The sequence below is a fragment of the Triticum aestivum genome, chromosome 7B (assembly GCF_018294505.1).
Source record: "Triticum aestivum cultivar Chinese Spring chromosome 7B, IWGSC CS RefSeq v2.1, whole genome shotgun sequence".
In the NCBI taxonomy this organism is placed as follows: Eukaryota; Viridiplantae; Streptophyta; class Magnoliopsida; order Poales; family Poaceae; genus Triticum; species Triticum aestivum.
The window spans coordinates 353,150,603-353,166,363 of NC_057813.1; the positions used below are offsets into that span (position 1 = coordinate 353,150,603).

The 15,761-nt window shown below is 50.4% G+C and overlaps 1 protein-coding gene across 3 annotated transcripts in view; it reads right to left on the minus strand.

Moving 5' to 3' along the window:
* The window catches only part of LOC123162453 (pentatricopeptide repeat-containing protein At5g65560), a 33,767-nt gene extending 18,372 nt beyond the window's left edge, over positions 1–15,395 (minus strand). The window contains exons 1-4 of one of the 3 annotated variants that reach the window (XR_006481287.1): positions 13,079–15,395; positions 12,061–12,277; positions 11,677–11,849; positions 11,411–11,602 (exon numbers count right to left, since the gene is read on the minus strand). Coding sequence is in view for 1 of the 3 variants with exons in the window: in XM_044580235.1 (XP_044436170.1) it covers positions 13,035–15,254 (2,220 nt within the window). In the remaining 2 variants the exon portion in view is untranslated. Of the gene's footprint in view, positions 1–11,410; positions 11,603–11,676; positions 11,850–12,060; positions 12,278–12,347 lie in introns of those variants that run through there. The other 2 variants (XR_006481288.1, XM_044580235.1) reach the window with 2 other exon arrangements.
* Between the last annotated feature and the right edge of the window lie 366 nt (positions 15,396–15,761).

The window sequence follows — 15,761 nt, forward strand, 5'->3', positions numbered from 1 at the left end:
GGTGTGGACCAGGCATCGTTCAAGCAAATTTTCGCCTTACCGGAAAGCAAGTGACAGAAAAGCTAAATTGCCAAAGTTTGAGCAATCAGTTTTTAAATTTTTAAGTTATCTTCCTCGAACGACCGTGCTTTGTATGGAAAACCTGTGCGCGGAGGAACCAACTCGTAGCTAGTTGCGCCCTTACTTTGTTTCGAGTCCGCTCAACAACTTAAGTGAGCTGCGACTAGTTGCGACAAGGCTTCTTGCCGGAAGCGGCACCGCCAGCAGGCTGCTGACGTCCCGCACTCAGCGCTCGCGGCTCAGGTGCCTGCACCGACAAGTTCCCTAAAAAGATAGGGCAAAAACATACAAAGGAAGGAATCAAGTAAAGGAAATAACATAGCAATCCCTACCCAAAATAGAGTTATATTACAAGATAACTTGTCGCGGCTCTAACAGATTGTTCTCATAACATGACCAACAGCGACAAGGAAAAAAGAGAAAACGGGCGGCCTAGTCTACGCGATCACCCTCAACCCTCTTGATTTCGCTCACCTTATCCACAATGGGTGCGACAAGGGCCTTGAGCGCCTCCAGATCAGCATCTGGCGGCAAGGACCTGAGGACGTTGGTGAGGTTGAGGCCTGGGTTGCGGAAGACCACCTTCATCAACACTTTCTAAAGAACTCCCGAACAGATCTTGCGCGACTCGTCGGCCAGCTGCTTTGGGATCTTCTCCCGAAGTCGCTGGAGGGCCGTCGCCACACCTTTGAAGAACAAGCTGAGCTTGGCGCTGGGTTGGAGGTGCTCATCGGAGGAGTTCCCGAGATCCTCCATCCCCAGCTGCGCCAGCTCCCCGTCGATGTCTGTGGCAACATTCACCAGACCCTCGGTCCAGTGCTCCACAGTCTCCCTAAAAATATCCTGGGCGGCAGCAGCACTCACCAGCAGCGCCTCGTCGGCCTTGATCTTCTCCGACAAGGCCACCTCCCGCTCCCTGGCGTCGTCCAGCGTCTGAGTCAAAGTAGCCAGCTTCAACTCGAGATCTGCATTGGAATCCTTGGCGGCGCTGAGCTCCTTGCTCCTCTCAGCGAGAAGACCCTGCAGCTCACCATGAGCGGCAGCGTCCTTCTCGCGCTCACGCTTGAGCGCGGCAAGCTCCTCGCCGCTCGCCCTGAGATCAGCTTCCAGCTGCGCCACCTTCGTCTCCAGCTCCTTCTTGGCGGCCTCGGCAGCTGCGGCAGCATCTCTTGCCTCCTTGAGAGCCCCGCCAATTGCTTGCTCGCGCGCGGCAAGCTCCTCCTCGTGGCTGTCAAGGTTCACCTTCCGCTGCGCCAACTCACCTTCCTGCGCAGACAGCTTCTCGGCAGCGAGTCGTTGTTGCTCTTCAACTTCAGCCTTCGCGAGGAGGAAGGCTTTACGCTCCTCGAGAAGTTGCTCCCGCTCCTCCGCCAGGGACCGGAGGGCTTCCTGTCTGAGACCCCGGAGCTCCTCCGCCCGCTTCTCAATGTCCACTCCCGCCTTCGCGACAAGTGCTTCTCGGGATGCCAGCTTGGCTTGTCGGGCGCGGTAGAGCGACAGCAGCTTCCGCAGCAGCCGCTCCTCCTCAGGCTCGTCGCTGCTGCTGCTTGGCGTGTCGACCAACGTCAGCCCAGTGGAGGCGAGCACCTCTCCATCCAGAGTCTCTCCTTCGACCGGCGCCCTGGAGCTTGACGCCCAGGGGAGCTTGATGAAGATGCCATCGCCGGCCTTCAAGTAGGCACCGGGCTGGGGCTCTTCGGAGCCTGGCTCTGCAGCAGCGGCGGAGGGATCGGCGGTCGACGCAGCGCCTGGCGCTCCTGCGACCTCGGGGCCGTCAGTGCGATCCCGGATCCCTCACCAGCTTCTGCGGCGGCAGCCTTGGCGGCCTCTTCGCCGGCGGGATCATCAGTGTCGGCTTCTCCTTCGGTGGCAACGGCGTCGTCGGTGTCGCCGCGCGCGCCCTCCTTGCCGGCGACCTCGGTTTTCATCGGCTCCGTGGCAGGTGGATCTGACGAACGGAAAAAGGAGAAAAGTCAAGCAAATATCCAGAAAAAAAATAAGAACCCAAGGGAAGCTTTCAAGCAAGAGGAATACATGTGCTAGGATCTGCGGTCATGGCCTCAACCACCGAAGGGTCGCTGGCGCTGTCCCTTGCCGGAAAACTGTCCCTTGCCGGAGAACGCTCCCTTGCTGGGAAATCCTCCCTTGGCGGTGTAGTCGAAGCAGATGGCACCTCGAGAGCGGCTTCCGGGCACTCCTGGTGAGGCTGCTCTGCTCCTGCACAAATCAGCAGTCCGGTATCAGCAAAGAAAGAGCACCCATGCGCACCAGACAACGGGAAGTAAATCATATACTTACGCTGGGGGCTGCGCTGGGGCTGCTTTGAGGAATGCTTGTCGGGTCCGGCAAGGTGGTCTCGGACATGTCCCCTACCGTCGCAATGAGATCATCCTCGATGACAATCACTGGGCCTTGGCTCTCTTCGCCGCTCTCTGGGCCAGCGTCCTGAAAAGGAATAGGTTCAGAGTAGAACAAATTAGATACAAGACAAAGCAACCAAATTGAAAAACTACAAGTACAGCAAAGAATCTTACTCTTCTTCTTCCTCGTCGGAGCTGAGCGCGGAGAGATCGAAGTCCGGCTCGCCTCCGGTGCGACGAGGCGGAGGAGTAGGTTCCCTTCCCGCTTGGCAGGGGCAGTAGCGGTGGACCGGGAAGACCCCGCCCCAGTTGCCGCAGTGGCGTGAGGCGCTCCCGCGGCAACAGTGCTTACCGCGGTAGAGCGCGTCGCGCGGCTCGGCGGCTGTTGACCCGTCTGCCGCCCCGCTACGTCCGCGGTCTTGCGGAGACGCCTTCTTGATGGAGCTGGGGGCTCCGCTTGCGGCAAGCTGTCTGAAGGTTCGGGCCCGACAGGCTCTCCCTCGGCGGGCTCGCTCGACTCGGCTTCAGGCCCGACAAGCTCTTCCTCGCCGGCGAACTCCTCTCGCTCGACAAGGCTTGCCGCCTCTGCTGCCTCTGCCTCCTCCACGGTGAATCCAAACTCACCCGCGGCAGCGGCTGCCGCAGCCTCTTCCAGCCTGGTGGCGATGCGCTGCATCTCCGCATCGGTGGTGTCGCGGGTGAGGCTCTTCTGCTCGTCGGCACAGACCGGCACTTCTACCAAGCCGTCAAAAAAATCCCGCACGACGTCGTCTGCAGGCTCTTGCCAAGTCGGGACGATTCTGTGCGAGTCGCACAGCGGCATCATTGCGCGGATGCGGTCGAGCGCGGAGTTGTTGCACAACGGAACGACACCCCTCGGCAACATGAATGGATGTTGAGGGTCGCGCTTGAACAGCTCCAAGAGCATCGCATCTAGCTCCAGGACGGTGAAGTTGAAATTGAGGCCAGGGCGCAGCCTCATGATATCCGCCGAGTTCTGGAACTCCCAGGCGGGTCTCCTCCTCTCCTGCAGGGGGGCGATGCGGCGGCGAAGAAAATTTGCGCCAACGGCACCTACGGTGAGCCCGGCAAGCCTGAGGCGTAGGATCCGGGTGACGGCGATCTTCAGTCTGTCGTCTTCCGGGGCCACGTTGCTCCAATCGTTACCACGCACGATTGGGGCTTGGCGCAAGGCAGTAAATGGCTGCGGGTTCTCCTCGACAATCCAGCACCACTCTGCTCTCCATTCCTCCCACTTGCTGCGGAGCTCTCCCTCCAGATAAGCTTCCTTCTTGCCGACTCTCGAGATCCAAGCGATCCCGCCGGCAAGAGGCTCCCCTCTCTCAACCCGGGGCATAAAGAAGTGACGGAAAAGGGCTACATTTGGATGGACTCCGACAAAGTTTTCGCAGAGATGTGCGAAAATTGCCATGGTCAGAACGGCGTTGGGGGTGAAATCAAAGAGACGAAACCCGTAGGTGTTCATGATGTCACAGAAGAATTCAGAGAAGGGCGGGCAGAGCCCGCAGTAGAAGAACAGCGCGAAGAAAGGGTACCCGTTTGGAGCTAGTTCCGAAGCAGCGGCCGGGAGTACCTCCATGCGCGGATGCGCTCGCGTCTCCGTCGACCAGAAAAGGTAGTAGTACTCCCTCAGTTCCTTCGCGCCAAGCTGAGGGGGGAAGATGGCCCGCTTCTTTCGCAGCGCCGCGAGCCGCTGCGCCTCGACAGATTTCACGCCCTTCCCCTTGTCAGCTTTCGGAGCCATGGCGGAGGTGGTGGGGGAGATCGACGGCGTTGGTGGTGCTGGTGGCAATGGGGGGCGGAGCGCTGCTCTCTTTCAGCTTCGGGAAGAAGGGGGGAGCAGCGGAGATTTGTGAAGTTGGAGTAACAACCGGCGAGATGGGCGAACTGCCCCTGTTTCCCCTGCTTATAAAGAGGGAGGAGGCGGACGTTTCGCCCTTCCGAATAAAGAGACCACCCACGATCTCTCCCGCGACGCCGCATTCAACGCGTGCCGTTGGGGAAAGGCGCGGTGGATACGGAGTAAGATACAACATAACCCAGGCCGCGTGTGCCCGTGCCCTGTTTTGGGCCTGGCCCAACAGCGCTCAGCACCGTGTGTGGCCCAGGCCCGGGGGCTCCTGTCGGTGTACTAGAGTAGGGGTACCCTAGTATCCCGAACTTGTGCACGGGCAGTGGCAGCACCCCGCGGCAAGGCTTGCCGGGTGACCGCCAAGGTCCTCCGTGGTTCTTTCTGGAGCCATTCAAGAACAAAGTATTCAAGTCAAGGAGACAAGGCCCCGGCAAGAAGAGCTTGCCGGGAAGGCCAACCAAGGCATCTCAAGGAACTTGCCGCGACGCGCCACGCGTCCCGGCAAGGCCCGGTGAGCGACAAGCTTCCGGGCGCGGCAAGACAACGGCCGCGGCAAGGCGCTTGCCGCGGCAGGCAACCACTCTGTACCCGCGCTCCAGCACATCCACCAACGTGTCGCCCTGGGGGCCTTTCCAGGCGCGCGTGGCGAGAGGCTGTGTAGCCAGCGGTGCGCGGTGGCATGCGACGCTGACAAGATTGCCATCGTGGCAAGCGGTGGCGTCCCTGACGGTCCTTTTTTGCACTGTTTGGGCGATGCAGACGGGCATTTAATGCCTTTGTCCCCTGCCGTCAGGGTTAGGTAGGATGCACTGTACGGGTAGCTGTACCAACCACACCTCTTTCCATTTTTACCCTTGTCTACGTTGCCACCTGTCGGTGACCCCTTGTGCGTATAAAAGGAGGCCATGCGCAACGTCGAGGGGGGTTCGAAACCAGAAAACACTCACGCTCGGTCTCGCTAGCAGCTTGTGTGTACTGTAGCACTCAGCGCACCCGAGCAAGAACTCAATACAATCAGACAAGCAGCAGTAGGAGTATTATCTCTCCGGAGAGCTCCGAAGCTGGGTAAACCGCTCGTGTGTTTCACCTCGATCTGCTCTTCGTGCGATCTCCGCCCCCCGCCAAACCGAAAGGGGCCCGGTCCGCCGGTCCCGTAGGTATTCGTGGATCAGCTTTCCCGACACCATGCTAAACCTTACTATTTGCAGAATAATGTCCCTGAGTATATGAACCTGTTAGCTTTCCTTAATTCATAAGAGAAGGTTATAGCGGTTACGCTGGCACTGCTCATGCCATCCTATCTTAAATGATTTTTTTTATAGTTCAGTTATAGTGATTTCTCAAGTTAGGCATGGTATGATTTTTCAACATTGGGTGTGTGTTTGTTTTCGACTGTGCCTAAAAATTGGTGTTTATATCGCAATGAAGTTGATGCATAACAAAATTTTTGATTTTCTCTGATTTAATGGCACTGTCTCCTCCTTGTAGAAGATGGTTCTAGATGGGCTAGTGAAACAACGACAATATGCCAAGAAGGCTAAGAACAGTTGGATAGCACAAGGAACAGATTCCTAATCAGGCAACAACCATCTTTGATACAGAGAATACATTATTTGTTGACCGGAAGTCCTTGAAGAAGGATGGATACAGCAAATGCAGAGAGCTACATGTTGTTTGTCAGGCATAATGGAAATGTCACAAGAAATGTTCAACCTTGTTATAAGCAGACATAAATGATTGTCTGGTTTTTGTTTTGGATTATTAGAAGTTTCAGCCCATGTCATGAGCCATGAGTAAGTTTGTAAAATTCTTTCTTATGAGGCCCGATTATTGTCATTCAGTATGCTGCTGCCACTTAGTAATGTAACCTCATAAGAGGTGGAGAGTATTCATTCTCAGGATGAGAGCAATAATTAGATTTTCCTTAAATGCTAAGGACTAGATGAATTGGCTTTCCATGGCCGAATGGTGGTATAACACCACCTACCATACATCCTTGAAAGTCACACCATTTGAAGCTCCGTATGTATATCATCCTCCTCAAATCGATGAACTGACACTAATCCAGAAGTATACTGCCTTGGAGCCCAAGCTGATATGCTTGACAAAGATGAGACAGAAGCTCAAGGATAACCTGTTGCATGCTCAAAAATCATACGAGACATTTTGCTGATCTGAAACGCACTGAAAGACACCTGGAGGTTGGAGACATGCTGTGCATTAAGGTACAGCCATACAAGCAGAATGCTTTTGGCCTAGGGGCTGTGGTCCTTACAAGGTGTTAGCAAAAGTGGGCGCTGTTTCTTACAAACTTCAACTCCCAGACACTGCTCAAATTCATCCAGTGTTTAATACTCCCTCCATTTCATAATGTAGTGCGCCCACGCTTTTCGAGATTCAACTTTGACCATAAACTAGACCAATAATACATAAATCATTTTACTGAAAAATTATACCTTTGAAAACTTCTTTTGAATACGAATTCAAAGGTATTTGTCATGCTCCCGCCGCACTCGCCCATGTCAGTTAAATTTATGGTCAAAGTTAAATCTCGAAAAGCGTGGGCGCACTACATTATGGAATGGAGGGAGTACTAGCCACCTCAAGAAACATATGGGTAAGTTTGCAGTTCCTCTGCCTCACGTTCCAATGCCAACAGAAGATGGGCTATTGAAAACAACCTTTTGCAGTGCTGGACAGGCACATTATTAGCGCAACAAAGTTCCTTTTGCGCAATGGTTGATTCACTGGGAGAACTTAGCACCTACTGATGCTACCTGGGAAGATGTCCCGTTTCTTCAGACGACGTATCCAGATTTTATGCCTTGAGGGCAACTCGTTTCTCAGGCAGGTGGTAATGTCAGGACCCAGACTGAACCCAGTATTGTCGATTCCAGAACGACACCTCTTCAGTTAACGGATGGACGAGATCAAACCATAAGAGTGGCAATGGATGGTCCACATACAAGAGAGTGCCGTTACATTACTTTCAGTTAACTCCATTTATCAATTTAACTGTTTATCTTCCTCAGTTAAACATGTAATTGAACCCGAAGCTATATATGCTGATTACTTGGAATGGAAGAAGTAAGAAAGGAGGAAACTAGTCTCATTAGTTACTGCAGCTAGGGTTCTACTCCTTCTCTTCATGCGAGCTCTCTCTCCGTTCGATCCCCAAATCAGAGACGAACACACCAAATTCCATGATCCTCGCATTTTAAACCTGACAGGTGCACCGTCATATTATTACCATGGCACATGTGTAAATTGCTTAACTTCGACCCGGATTGTCGGGGTCACATCCCACATCCCAGATTAACTTCCCAAAGAACAGTACCCCTCTCGATCCATCGATCTTAACTACCATGATCCTCGTCCGTCGACCCCGTTCCTCGACCCAGTGGATTCGGGTTTCTGGTAACTATGGGTTAGCCGCCACATGCATGTCCAAAGAAGTGGCCATGTAGAGGGCTACAGTAATGCTGATTGGGCTAGTTGTCCTCATGATAGAAGGTCAGCATATGGCTTTTGTGGCTATGTTGGAGGAGCAAAAAGCAGATTGTGGTCTCTCAATGTTGAAGCGGAATAAAGAGCAATGTGTGTGTGCTTGAGTGAGATGCTGGGTGAAATGCCTCCTGTTGGATTTGAGGCGGTCATTTCATCTGTTTGTGATAACAAGTTGGCCATTAATAATACAAACAATTCAGTTTGACATGACCGAACGAAGCATGTGTAAATAGATCAATCCTTCATCAACAGCATCTAGAAGGCACATTGAAGCCAAGCCATGTAACCTCTAGAGAACAAATAGCAGATTGGTTGACAAGGTGATTAGTTAGTGAAGAGTGTTTGTTGACATGTAACAAGATAGGGGCATTAGATAGCTATCGCCAATCTTAAGGGGTGCTGGGCTATATGTGTGTGTGGGTGTATGTGGGTTTTAGGCCCATAAGCCCATACTAGTGTATATATATTTGCACTCGTAGCAAGTTTGAGGGAGAAGATTCAAGAAATTTGCCCGCCAAAACTAAATAAACCAATAGGAGATCCAATAGAGAAATCATGGCTCATAAAAGGGAATCGTTTGCGCCCGGTCGACCGGCTGAGTATTCGGCCGGCCGCACCGCTCACGCGCACGACATAAACTTCTGCTCGTGGGTCCGCGCATCGAACGAAGCCGCTCGTCCACTCGTCGTCTTCTTCACTCGGTCTCTCGTCTTATCCATCCAATGCCCCGCATCCACTCCTCAGTTTTCTCATATCTCCGCCGGCCAGCCAGCCGTACTTCCAACACCAGCGTGCCCGGAGCACACAGCCCCTGCCTCCACTCCGGCTAACCCGCGGCCGCTCCCCCTGAACCAGCTCCTTCAACCTTTTTCCTATCAGCCATGGTTGCACGCTTCAAGGCCGTCATGCTTTTGAGGATGGGAGGACAGGCAGCGCTATGCGGGGGGACGGCCGTCGCGTGCTGGAATCTGGTCGGTGTCGAGGCTGCAGCACCGACGGCTGGCCGGTGCTGCAGCCTGCAGCCACGGCCGCCGCACTCTGAAACATGTAACGCGCCGCCCTGTCAGCTCTAGACATGGTGCTGGAACCGCTGCGAGGAATGCTACAACCATAGCTTGGAGATGCTGGAACCGAAGACTCAAGGTGTTGCGACTGGGCGACCAGTGACGGGAGACGGTGGTATTTTTTGCTGGAATCATGGATTTCTTTTGCTGGAACCTTCCCCAATTTTTGCTACCACAGTCTATTTGGTTGGTTTGCTAGAACTAGCACCCTTTTTTTGCTACCATCTGTCTTTTGTTTTGCTGGAACTAACATCCTTTATTGCTAGTTTGCTACCATCATCTTGATTTTTGCTACAAGTAGCCAGCCGAATGCCACAACTGGTAGCTGTTTTTGCTACCATTGGCGACGGCCATGGTGTGATGGCAGCGGCGGCGCCATTTTTTAGCTGCAACCATCCAGCCTAGTGCTGGAACCGGCAAAATCTGTGCTACAACCCACGACAGCGGCAGCCCTGCGACGACTGCGGCCGTTTTTGCTGCAACCGCGACAGCGGCGGCTACCACCGGCGACGGCAGTGGACATTTTTTTGCTGCAACTGGCGACAAGGGTAGCTATCTCCGGCGACGGCGGCGGGCCGCTTTATTTTTTGCAGCAACCAGCGACTGCAGCAGCTACCACCACGACTGGCACGACGACGAGTTGTGCGGATATTTCTGAGTGCGGCGACGAGGGAAGACCAGCGGCGGCGCGAGCTGTGGATCTGGGCAGGAACTGGCGTCACGAGATAGATGAAGCAATCCGTGCGGGAGGATTTCCCCCTTTTTTCTGTGAGGGGCCCGCGAGATCGTGCACGTACGATTGGCACAATCGAACGATTGAGAGCCGACCGGCCGAAAGTTTCGGACGGCGGACCGGCGCCTATCACTGCCCCTAATAAAAGCATGCTACCACTTGGGTCATTGGATCTATATGCAAAATTGCAAATGAGTTTGCAAGCTCTAGCTATTGTATAAGAGAGTAGGTGTGATTTATTGGAAGAAAGACGTGGTACCAGCAAATCAGCGAGTAGGTGCAGCTTGAGGGCGGTTCAAACCTACTGAATCAAGATAAGCATGGGACTCCAGAGCAAATTTTTGGAGGAGCATGTAGCACATCAGACAAGAGTCGGGGTAGAGATACTGGGAGTTTTGACTCGTATCCTAATCCTAATAGCACGTACAGAGATGAACTACAAAAATTATAGACTAATCCTACTACTCACATGAGGATTCCAACTTCCTTCGGAAGCGGGGCGGTGTTTGTATAAAGTGAAATGGTCATTGTTTAAGCATTTGTTTTTTCAGCGGAAATTTTCACCACTTAACTAGGTTAATTTTCTATCGCACATTAGAACCTGGTATGTGGCATACTAATCGAAACCTAAAAAAATAGTAGCTACCTTGTTTTATACAACCACCAGCTTACTACTAGGATCACAAGGTTTTAGACAGTGGCTATCGCTCCATGACTAAATTTGACCCAAAAAAGTACTGCCACAAAACGCTGTCCTATATACCAGTATTTACTTTATAAAGCAATTATATTTATCATTCAAGATTTGAAAAACTAGAAAGGGTACTAAACAGAAACATGATGAGACATGTATAGTATGGACTCGAATAATTATAATTGTATAACCCTCAATGTATATTACAAATTATGCACTAAACAGCATTATTTAAGTATGGACATGAAATACTTGATGCTAAATTTATTCAACACAGCCACTGACATCAAGGCAAAACTAGGGAGCTGGCCACTAGGCACATCTCCTGTCTGGTCGGGTCCAGGTTCCGCTTCAGGTATCCACACCAGGCACGTCCAGCTGCTATGGCCCTCTCATTAGGCGGAGCCAGATCTGTTTTCTATTTTAGGGATTCTGGGAGTACCTCATAACCTTGCCAAGCAGTCCAAGATAGCACAATCATTTCAATTGCAACCCAGATGCAATCGGGCCCATGACGCACTCGGGGGATACTGACGATGCCATGTACCAAGGGTACACCAGCAGACCGGAAGTCAACCCATCAGGCCACGGTGTGGCCCAAGCCCTCTAAAAGGTTGGTGGCCTCATCAGGACGCATCCATCTACTTGGCGATCAAGACAAGCTATCCCGGGGATCTCAGAGGATCACCACCCAGGCATAACAGACCTTGAAGTTTGTAAACCCTAGGCCTTGTCCCTTGTATAAGCAAGGATACAATGGGGCTACTGACGATGCCATGTACCAGGGGTACCCGACAGATCAAAAGTCGACCCATCAGGCCACGGTGTGGCCCAGGCCCTCTAACGGGTTGGCGACCTCATCAAGACGCATCCATCTACTTGGCGATCAATAGAAGCTATCCCGGGGATCTCGGAGGGTCCCCACCCCGGCGTCACCGACCTGGAACATTGTAACCCCTAGGCCTTGTCCCCTGTATAAGCAAGGCCTAGGACTAGATCATAGGTTATCTAATCTGGATACACCTATGTGATCATAGCGATCTCTCCATTGTACACCACATCATAGCTCCCATACCAAGCTATCACCATCAATTCAATCAAGTAGGAATAGGGTTTTACCTCCACCGTGAGGGCCTGGACTGGACCTGGGTAACTGCCTCATGTGACTCCCTTTTGGCCTTCCGGTTACGCATGACACCCTATCGAGGTTACTGCCGGTATTATGAACCGGCATATATACAGAAGCTGACTCGGTGCATTAGCAATGAGTTGCATCCATAGAATCTTCCAGAATTTGACTATCCTATTTACCTGCGGAATGGAAATTATAAATAATTAGATTGTAAGTGCAAAATTGGTGAAAGCAATAAGCAAATGCAGCTTACCATTCAAGTATTCTTCGAGGAGCAGTCTGGAACATACTTAGATAATTGTCAATATTCATGCTCTTTACCATTAGAAACTAGTAATTTCACCAAGTTACAGCAATCAACTGAACAAACAATTCAACTTCGGTGTTGTATATATCTCTTCAAGCAGGTAATTGATATCCCTGATCCTGACAAATAAAAAGAGAAACACATCCTTCAGTGCACAAGACACAAACGTTGCACAGGGCACGGTAATAAAACTGTGTGCATTTAATATAACTCAACAACGAAGGAAGTTGTCTCAAAAGTGATGGAGCAAAATGTGCATCATAAAAGGTAAAGAGGAAGCAATAGTTGGCAACTAAACACAACATAAACAGAAGATAATTTGAAAAATACCTTCTTTCTTCCTGTGACGACAACTGCCTTGCCATCTGCAAAATAGAATGCACCCGCTCACGTTGCTCTCCGAGTTGGTTGAGAAGTTCCCAATACCATTGAGAATCTGTTGCATGCCTGACACATACAAGTCTAGCCATTGGCTGAGAGCTATTCTATGTAGAGTTTGTGTGGTATTCTGAAAGGGTGTGCTTCCTCCAAGGGATGAAACAGCCTGCTGAAAGAGCAAGTGGCTATCACAGGAAAGATGCAAAATGCATTTCTTACTTACTGTTGCAATACAACGACAACGACTGAACCACTACTTTGATAGAAAATGTACATCAAGGGGGGTTACAGAAAATAAGTACCAGATGGTAACAATAGTCAGCCAATACTGGAATGCGAAAAGGTTGGCAAGGGGCAGTAAAATAGGGCACAACAAAGTCTGCCATAAATCTGTGAATGACTAATAAGCCTAATAATACTAATATGGGCTGTATCACAGAGTGCTTAATCATTGGCATTAAATATATTAGATCCAAATCTGTTTACCTACACAATACTATATTAAAAAAAATTAAGCAAACGGGTTAAAGCCCAGTTTCCATTAGAGAACACAATGCGTGATTTAGCTTTCCATTCTGTTTTTACATCAAGCTTTCCTTCATATTAGTAAGTTAGTGAATTCTTGGTCACTGATGAAAGACTTTTCATAGTTTATACTGTTACATAATATCATATGAGTTGTAATCTACCAGTGTTACTAAACTGAATTATGAACATATTCCACTAGACATCTTCCTACAATCTATCAAATAAAATGACTGAGATCTTCCATACGATTCTATACATTGCTGAAAGCCTGAAATCGTGGAAAGGAAACCAATAACGGGCAGAAGATATGCTGGAATGGAACTGATGAGACATGAAAATGCATATGCCTCGGCAATGGACCATCAAAACACGGCAGTTTATTGGTTTGTCTAATAATTTTATTGAGCAACTTCATGTGCATCATTTGCAATTGATACTTTACCTGTAAGCTTGGCATACAATGCGTCACCAGGACGATAATCTTGCTCCTCCATCACTGAGAGCAGAATCAAACACTCAGCAGCATTGCCCTTCCGCAATAGACCATCAATCAGAATCTTCCAAACAATCTCATCATAGTTGTATTCCTCCAATAACATGTGACCCAAAACCTTTTTAGCAGTCTTAATACTTCCCTCCTCACAAAGAGAACAAATAATATGCCTATACGATTCTATACGTGGTAAATAACCACTTTTGACCATTGAATCAAGAAATGTCAAAGCTTCTGTTGGCATTTTTAGTCTGCAACAACACCCTATAATTGAAGTATATACATCCTCACCAGGGGTCAAGTTAGCACTCTGCATCTCACCGAGCAAAATTTTGGTTTCCTCCAATCTATCAACTCGGCATAAAGACCTAAGAAAACAATTGTAAATTTCAATGTCTGAAAGCAACTGAAGCTTAACCACCTCCTCCAGAAGCTCCTGGAGATATTCCATTTCTGCTATTTTCCATATATCAACAGAGCTGGCAAGGATATTATTAGAGGATTTTTTCTTTACCAATAATCTAAGCAGGGCCGTGTAGGACTCCTCATTTGGCTTGCATCTACTAGCAACCATGTGCTTGAAAACTGAAAATGCTTGACTGGCTAGTCCTAAATTTGCATACCCACTAATCAAAGTGTTATATGTCACTAAATTAGGGGAAATGCCCTGATCAACCATTTCAACCATCATATGTTCAGCATCTTCCATCCTTCCCTCATGACAGTAGGAGCGAACAAATATTGTGTACGTGAAAACATCAGGATTAATTCCTGCCGCAATCATCTTATTAAGTATCTTCTTTGAACCTTCAGATCCTAGCTCCCTAACAAGCTCATCAATTAGAATGGTATACGTGACAGTATTGGGTTGTACTCCTTTCACCATCATATCATCCAACACCAACATCGCTTGTGACAACTCCTTTTGCCTGCATAATCCATCAATTAGTGAACTGTATGTGTGAGCGTCTAGCACAAACCCCTGTGAAACCAATTTCTGCATTAACTTGTCAGCAGCATCAACCTTTCCTGCCTTGCACAGTCCATCAATCAAGCTGCTGTAGACAATCTCATTCACTCTGTATCCTTTCTGTATAAGAGACCCAAGAAACAACTGAGCTTCCCCAACCCTTCCACGTTTGCACAGAGCATCAATCAACATCGAGCAAGTCCACTCACTAGGAACCAGCCCAGTGGCCTCCATCGATTGGAGCATCCTAAAAGCACATTCCAACTGCCCATCATTGCACTGCCCCTGAATTAAGGCCGTGTATGTCACCACATTTGGAGCCAAACCAGCCTCAACCATCCGGCTGAACATCACCATGGCTCTGTCCACCTTGCCAGATTTGCAGAACCCACATATCAGCTCAGTATACGTTCGCACGTTCGCTGAGCACCCCTTAAGATCCATCCTCTCATAAACCTTAACCGCGAGCTCCAGATCCCCAGCATTGCAGTAGCCATCAATCAGGGCATTGTAGACGACCACATTTGGCTCAAAACCCTCAGCCATTGCCTCCGTGAGAATAACCTCTGCCTCACCAGTTCGCCCCGCCCCACACAGTCCATGCACCATCGTGGCATACACATGTGTGTCAGGGGCGCACCCGTCTGCCCGCATCCCAGCAAACACTGCCACAGCCTCACGCACCATACCGGCGCCACACAGCCCATGGAGCAACGCAGTGTACGTGAACACAGTGCGTGCACATCCTCGGAGCGGCATTAGCACGAACACCCGGCAGGCGTGCGAAAGCAGCCCGGCCCGACAATATCCGAGAACAAATGAGGTATACGCATGAGAGTCCGGCGCAAGACCAGCGCGGAGTAGGGAGGCAAGATGCCGCTTGGCAGCAGGGAGGTCGCCGGCGAGGCAGTAGGCATTGATAAGGGTGGTGTACGTGTGAAGGTTGCGCGCGGGCATGCGGGATGCGAAGGACTCCATGTCTGGGAGCATGCGGTGGCGGGCGAGCGCCATGAGGAGGGTATTGAGGCAGCGGAGCGGGGGGAGTGGGGTGTAGGGGGTGAGGAGGAGGTGGGAGAGGCGGCGGAGGTCTGCAGTTGAGGACGCGGCAGCGGAGATGGCGGCGAGGAGGCGGGAGGTGGGAACGGGTAGGGGCATGGCGCGGAGGGCTATTGTGTGGTGGGTTATGAAGGTGGGCGGCGCCGCCGCCGGAGGCGGATGGTGATGGAGGTGGGAGGAGGGAGATGGGATCCTGGGCCTTTACTGAGGTGCCTTGTTTGGGCTGCTGCGATTGATTATCAGATTTAGTCTTCCGAAAACAAGAAGTGTCAAACAAACTCCCCTAAAAAAAACAGCTTTTTAGACTAGCAGATCCAACATATCCTGTCCAACAAAATTCGTTTACGAAATTCATTTACAGGACACTTGTAAAATAAATTACGATACTGCAAGGTCTCCGACGTGAAATAGATCATGTAACTCATCCCACAATATAGGATCTGTTCCGCGTATGAGACTTCGCGGTACCGCAATTTTACGAAGCTTCGTAAATTCTAGATTTTCAACCGTATAAATCTAATAGAATCATAATATAAATTAAACATGAATATAAATGGTCCGAAATGCAATTCACAATACAATAATCATTTTTCATTAGAACAAATG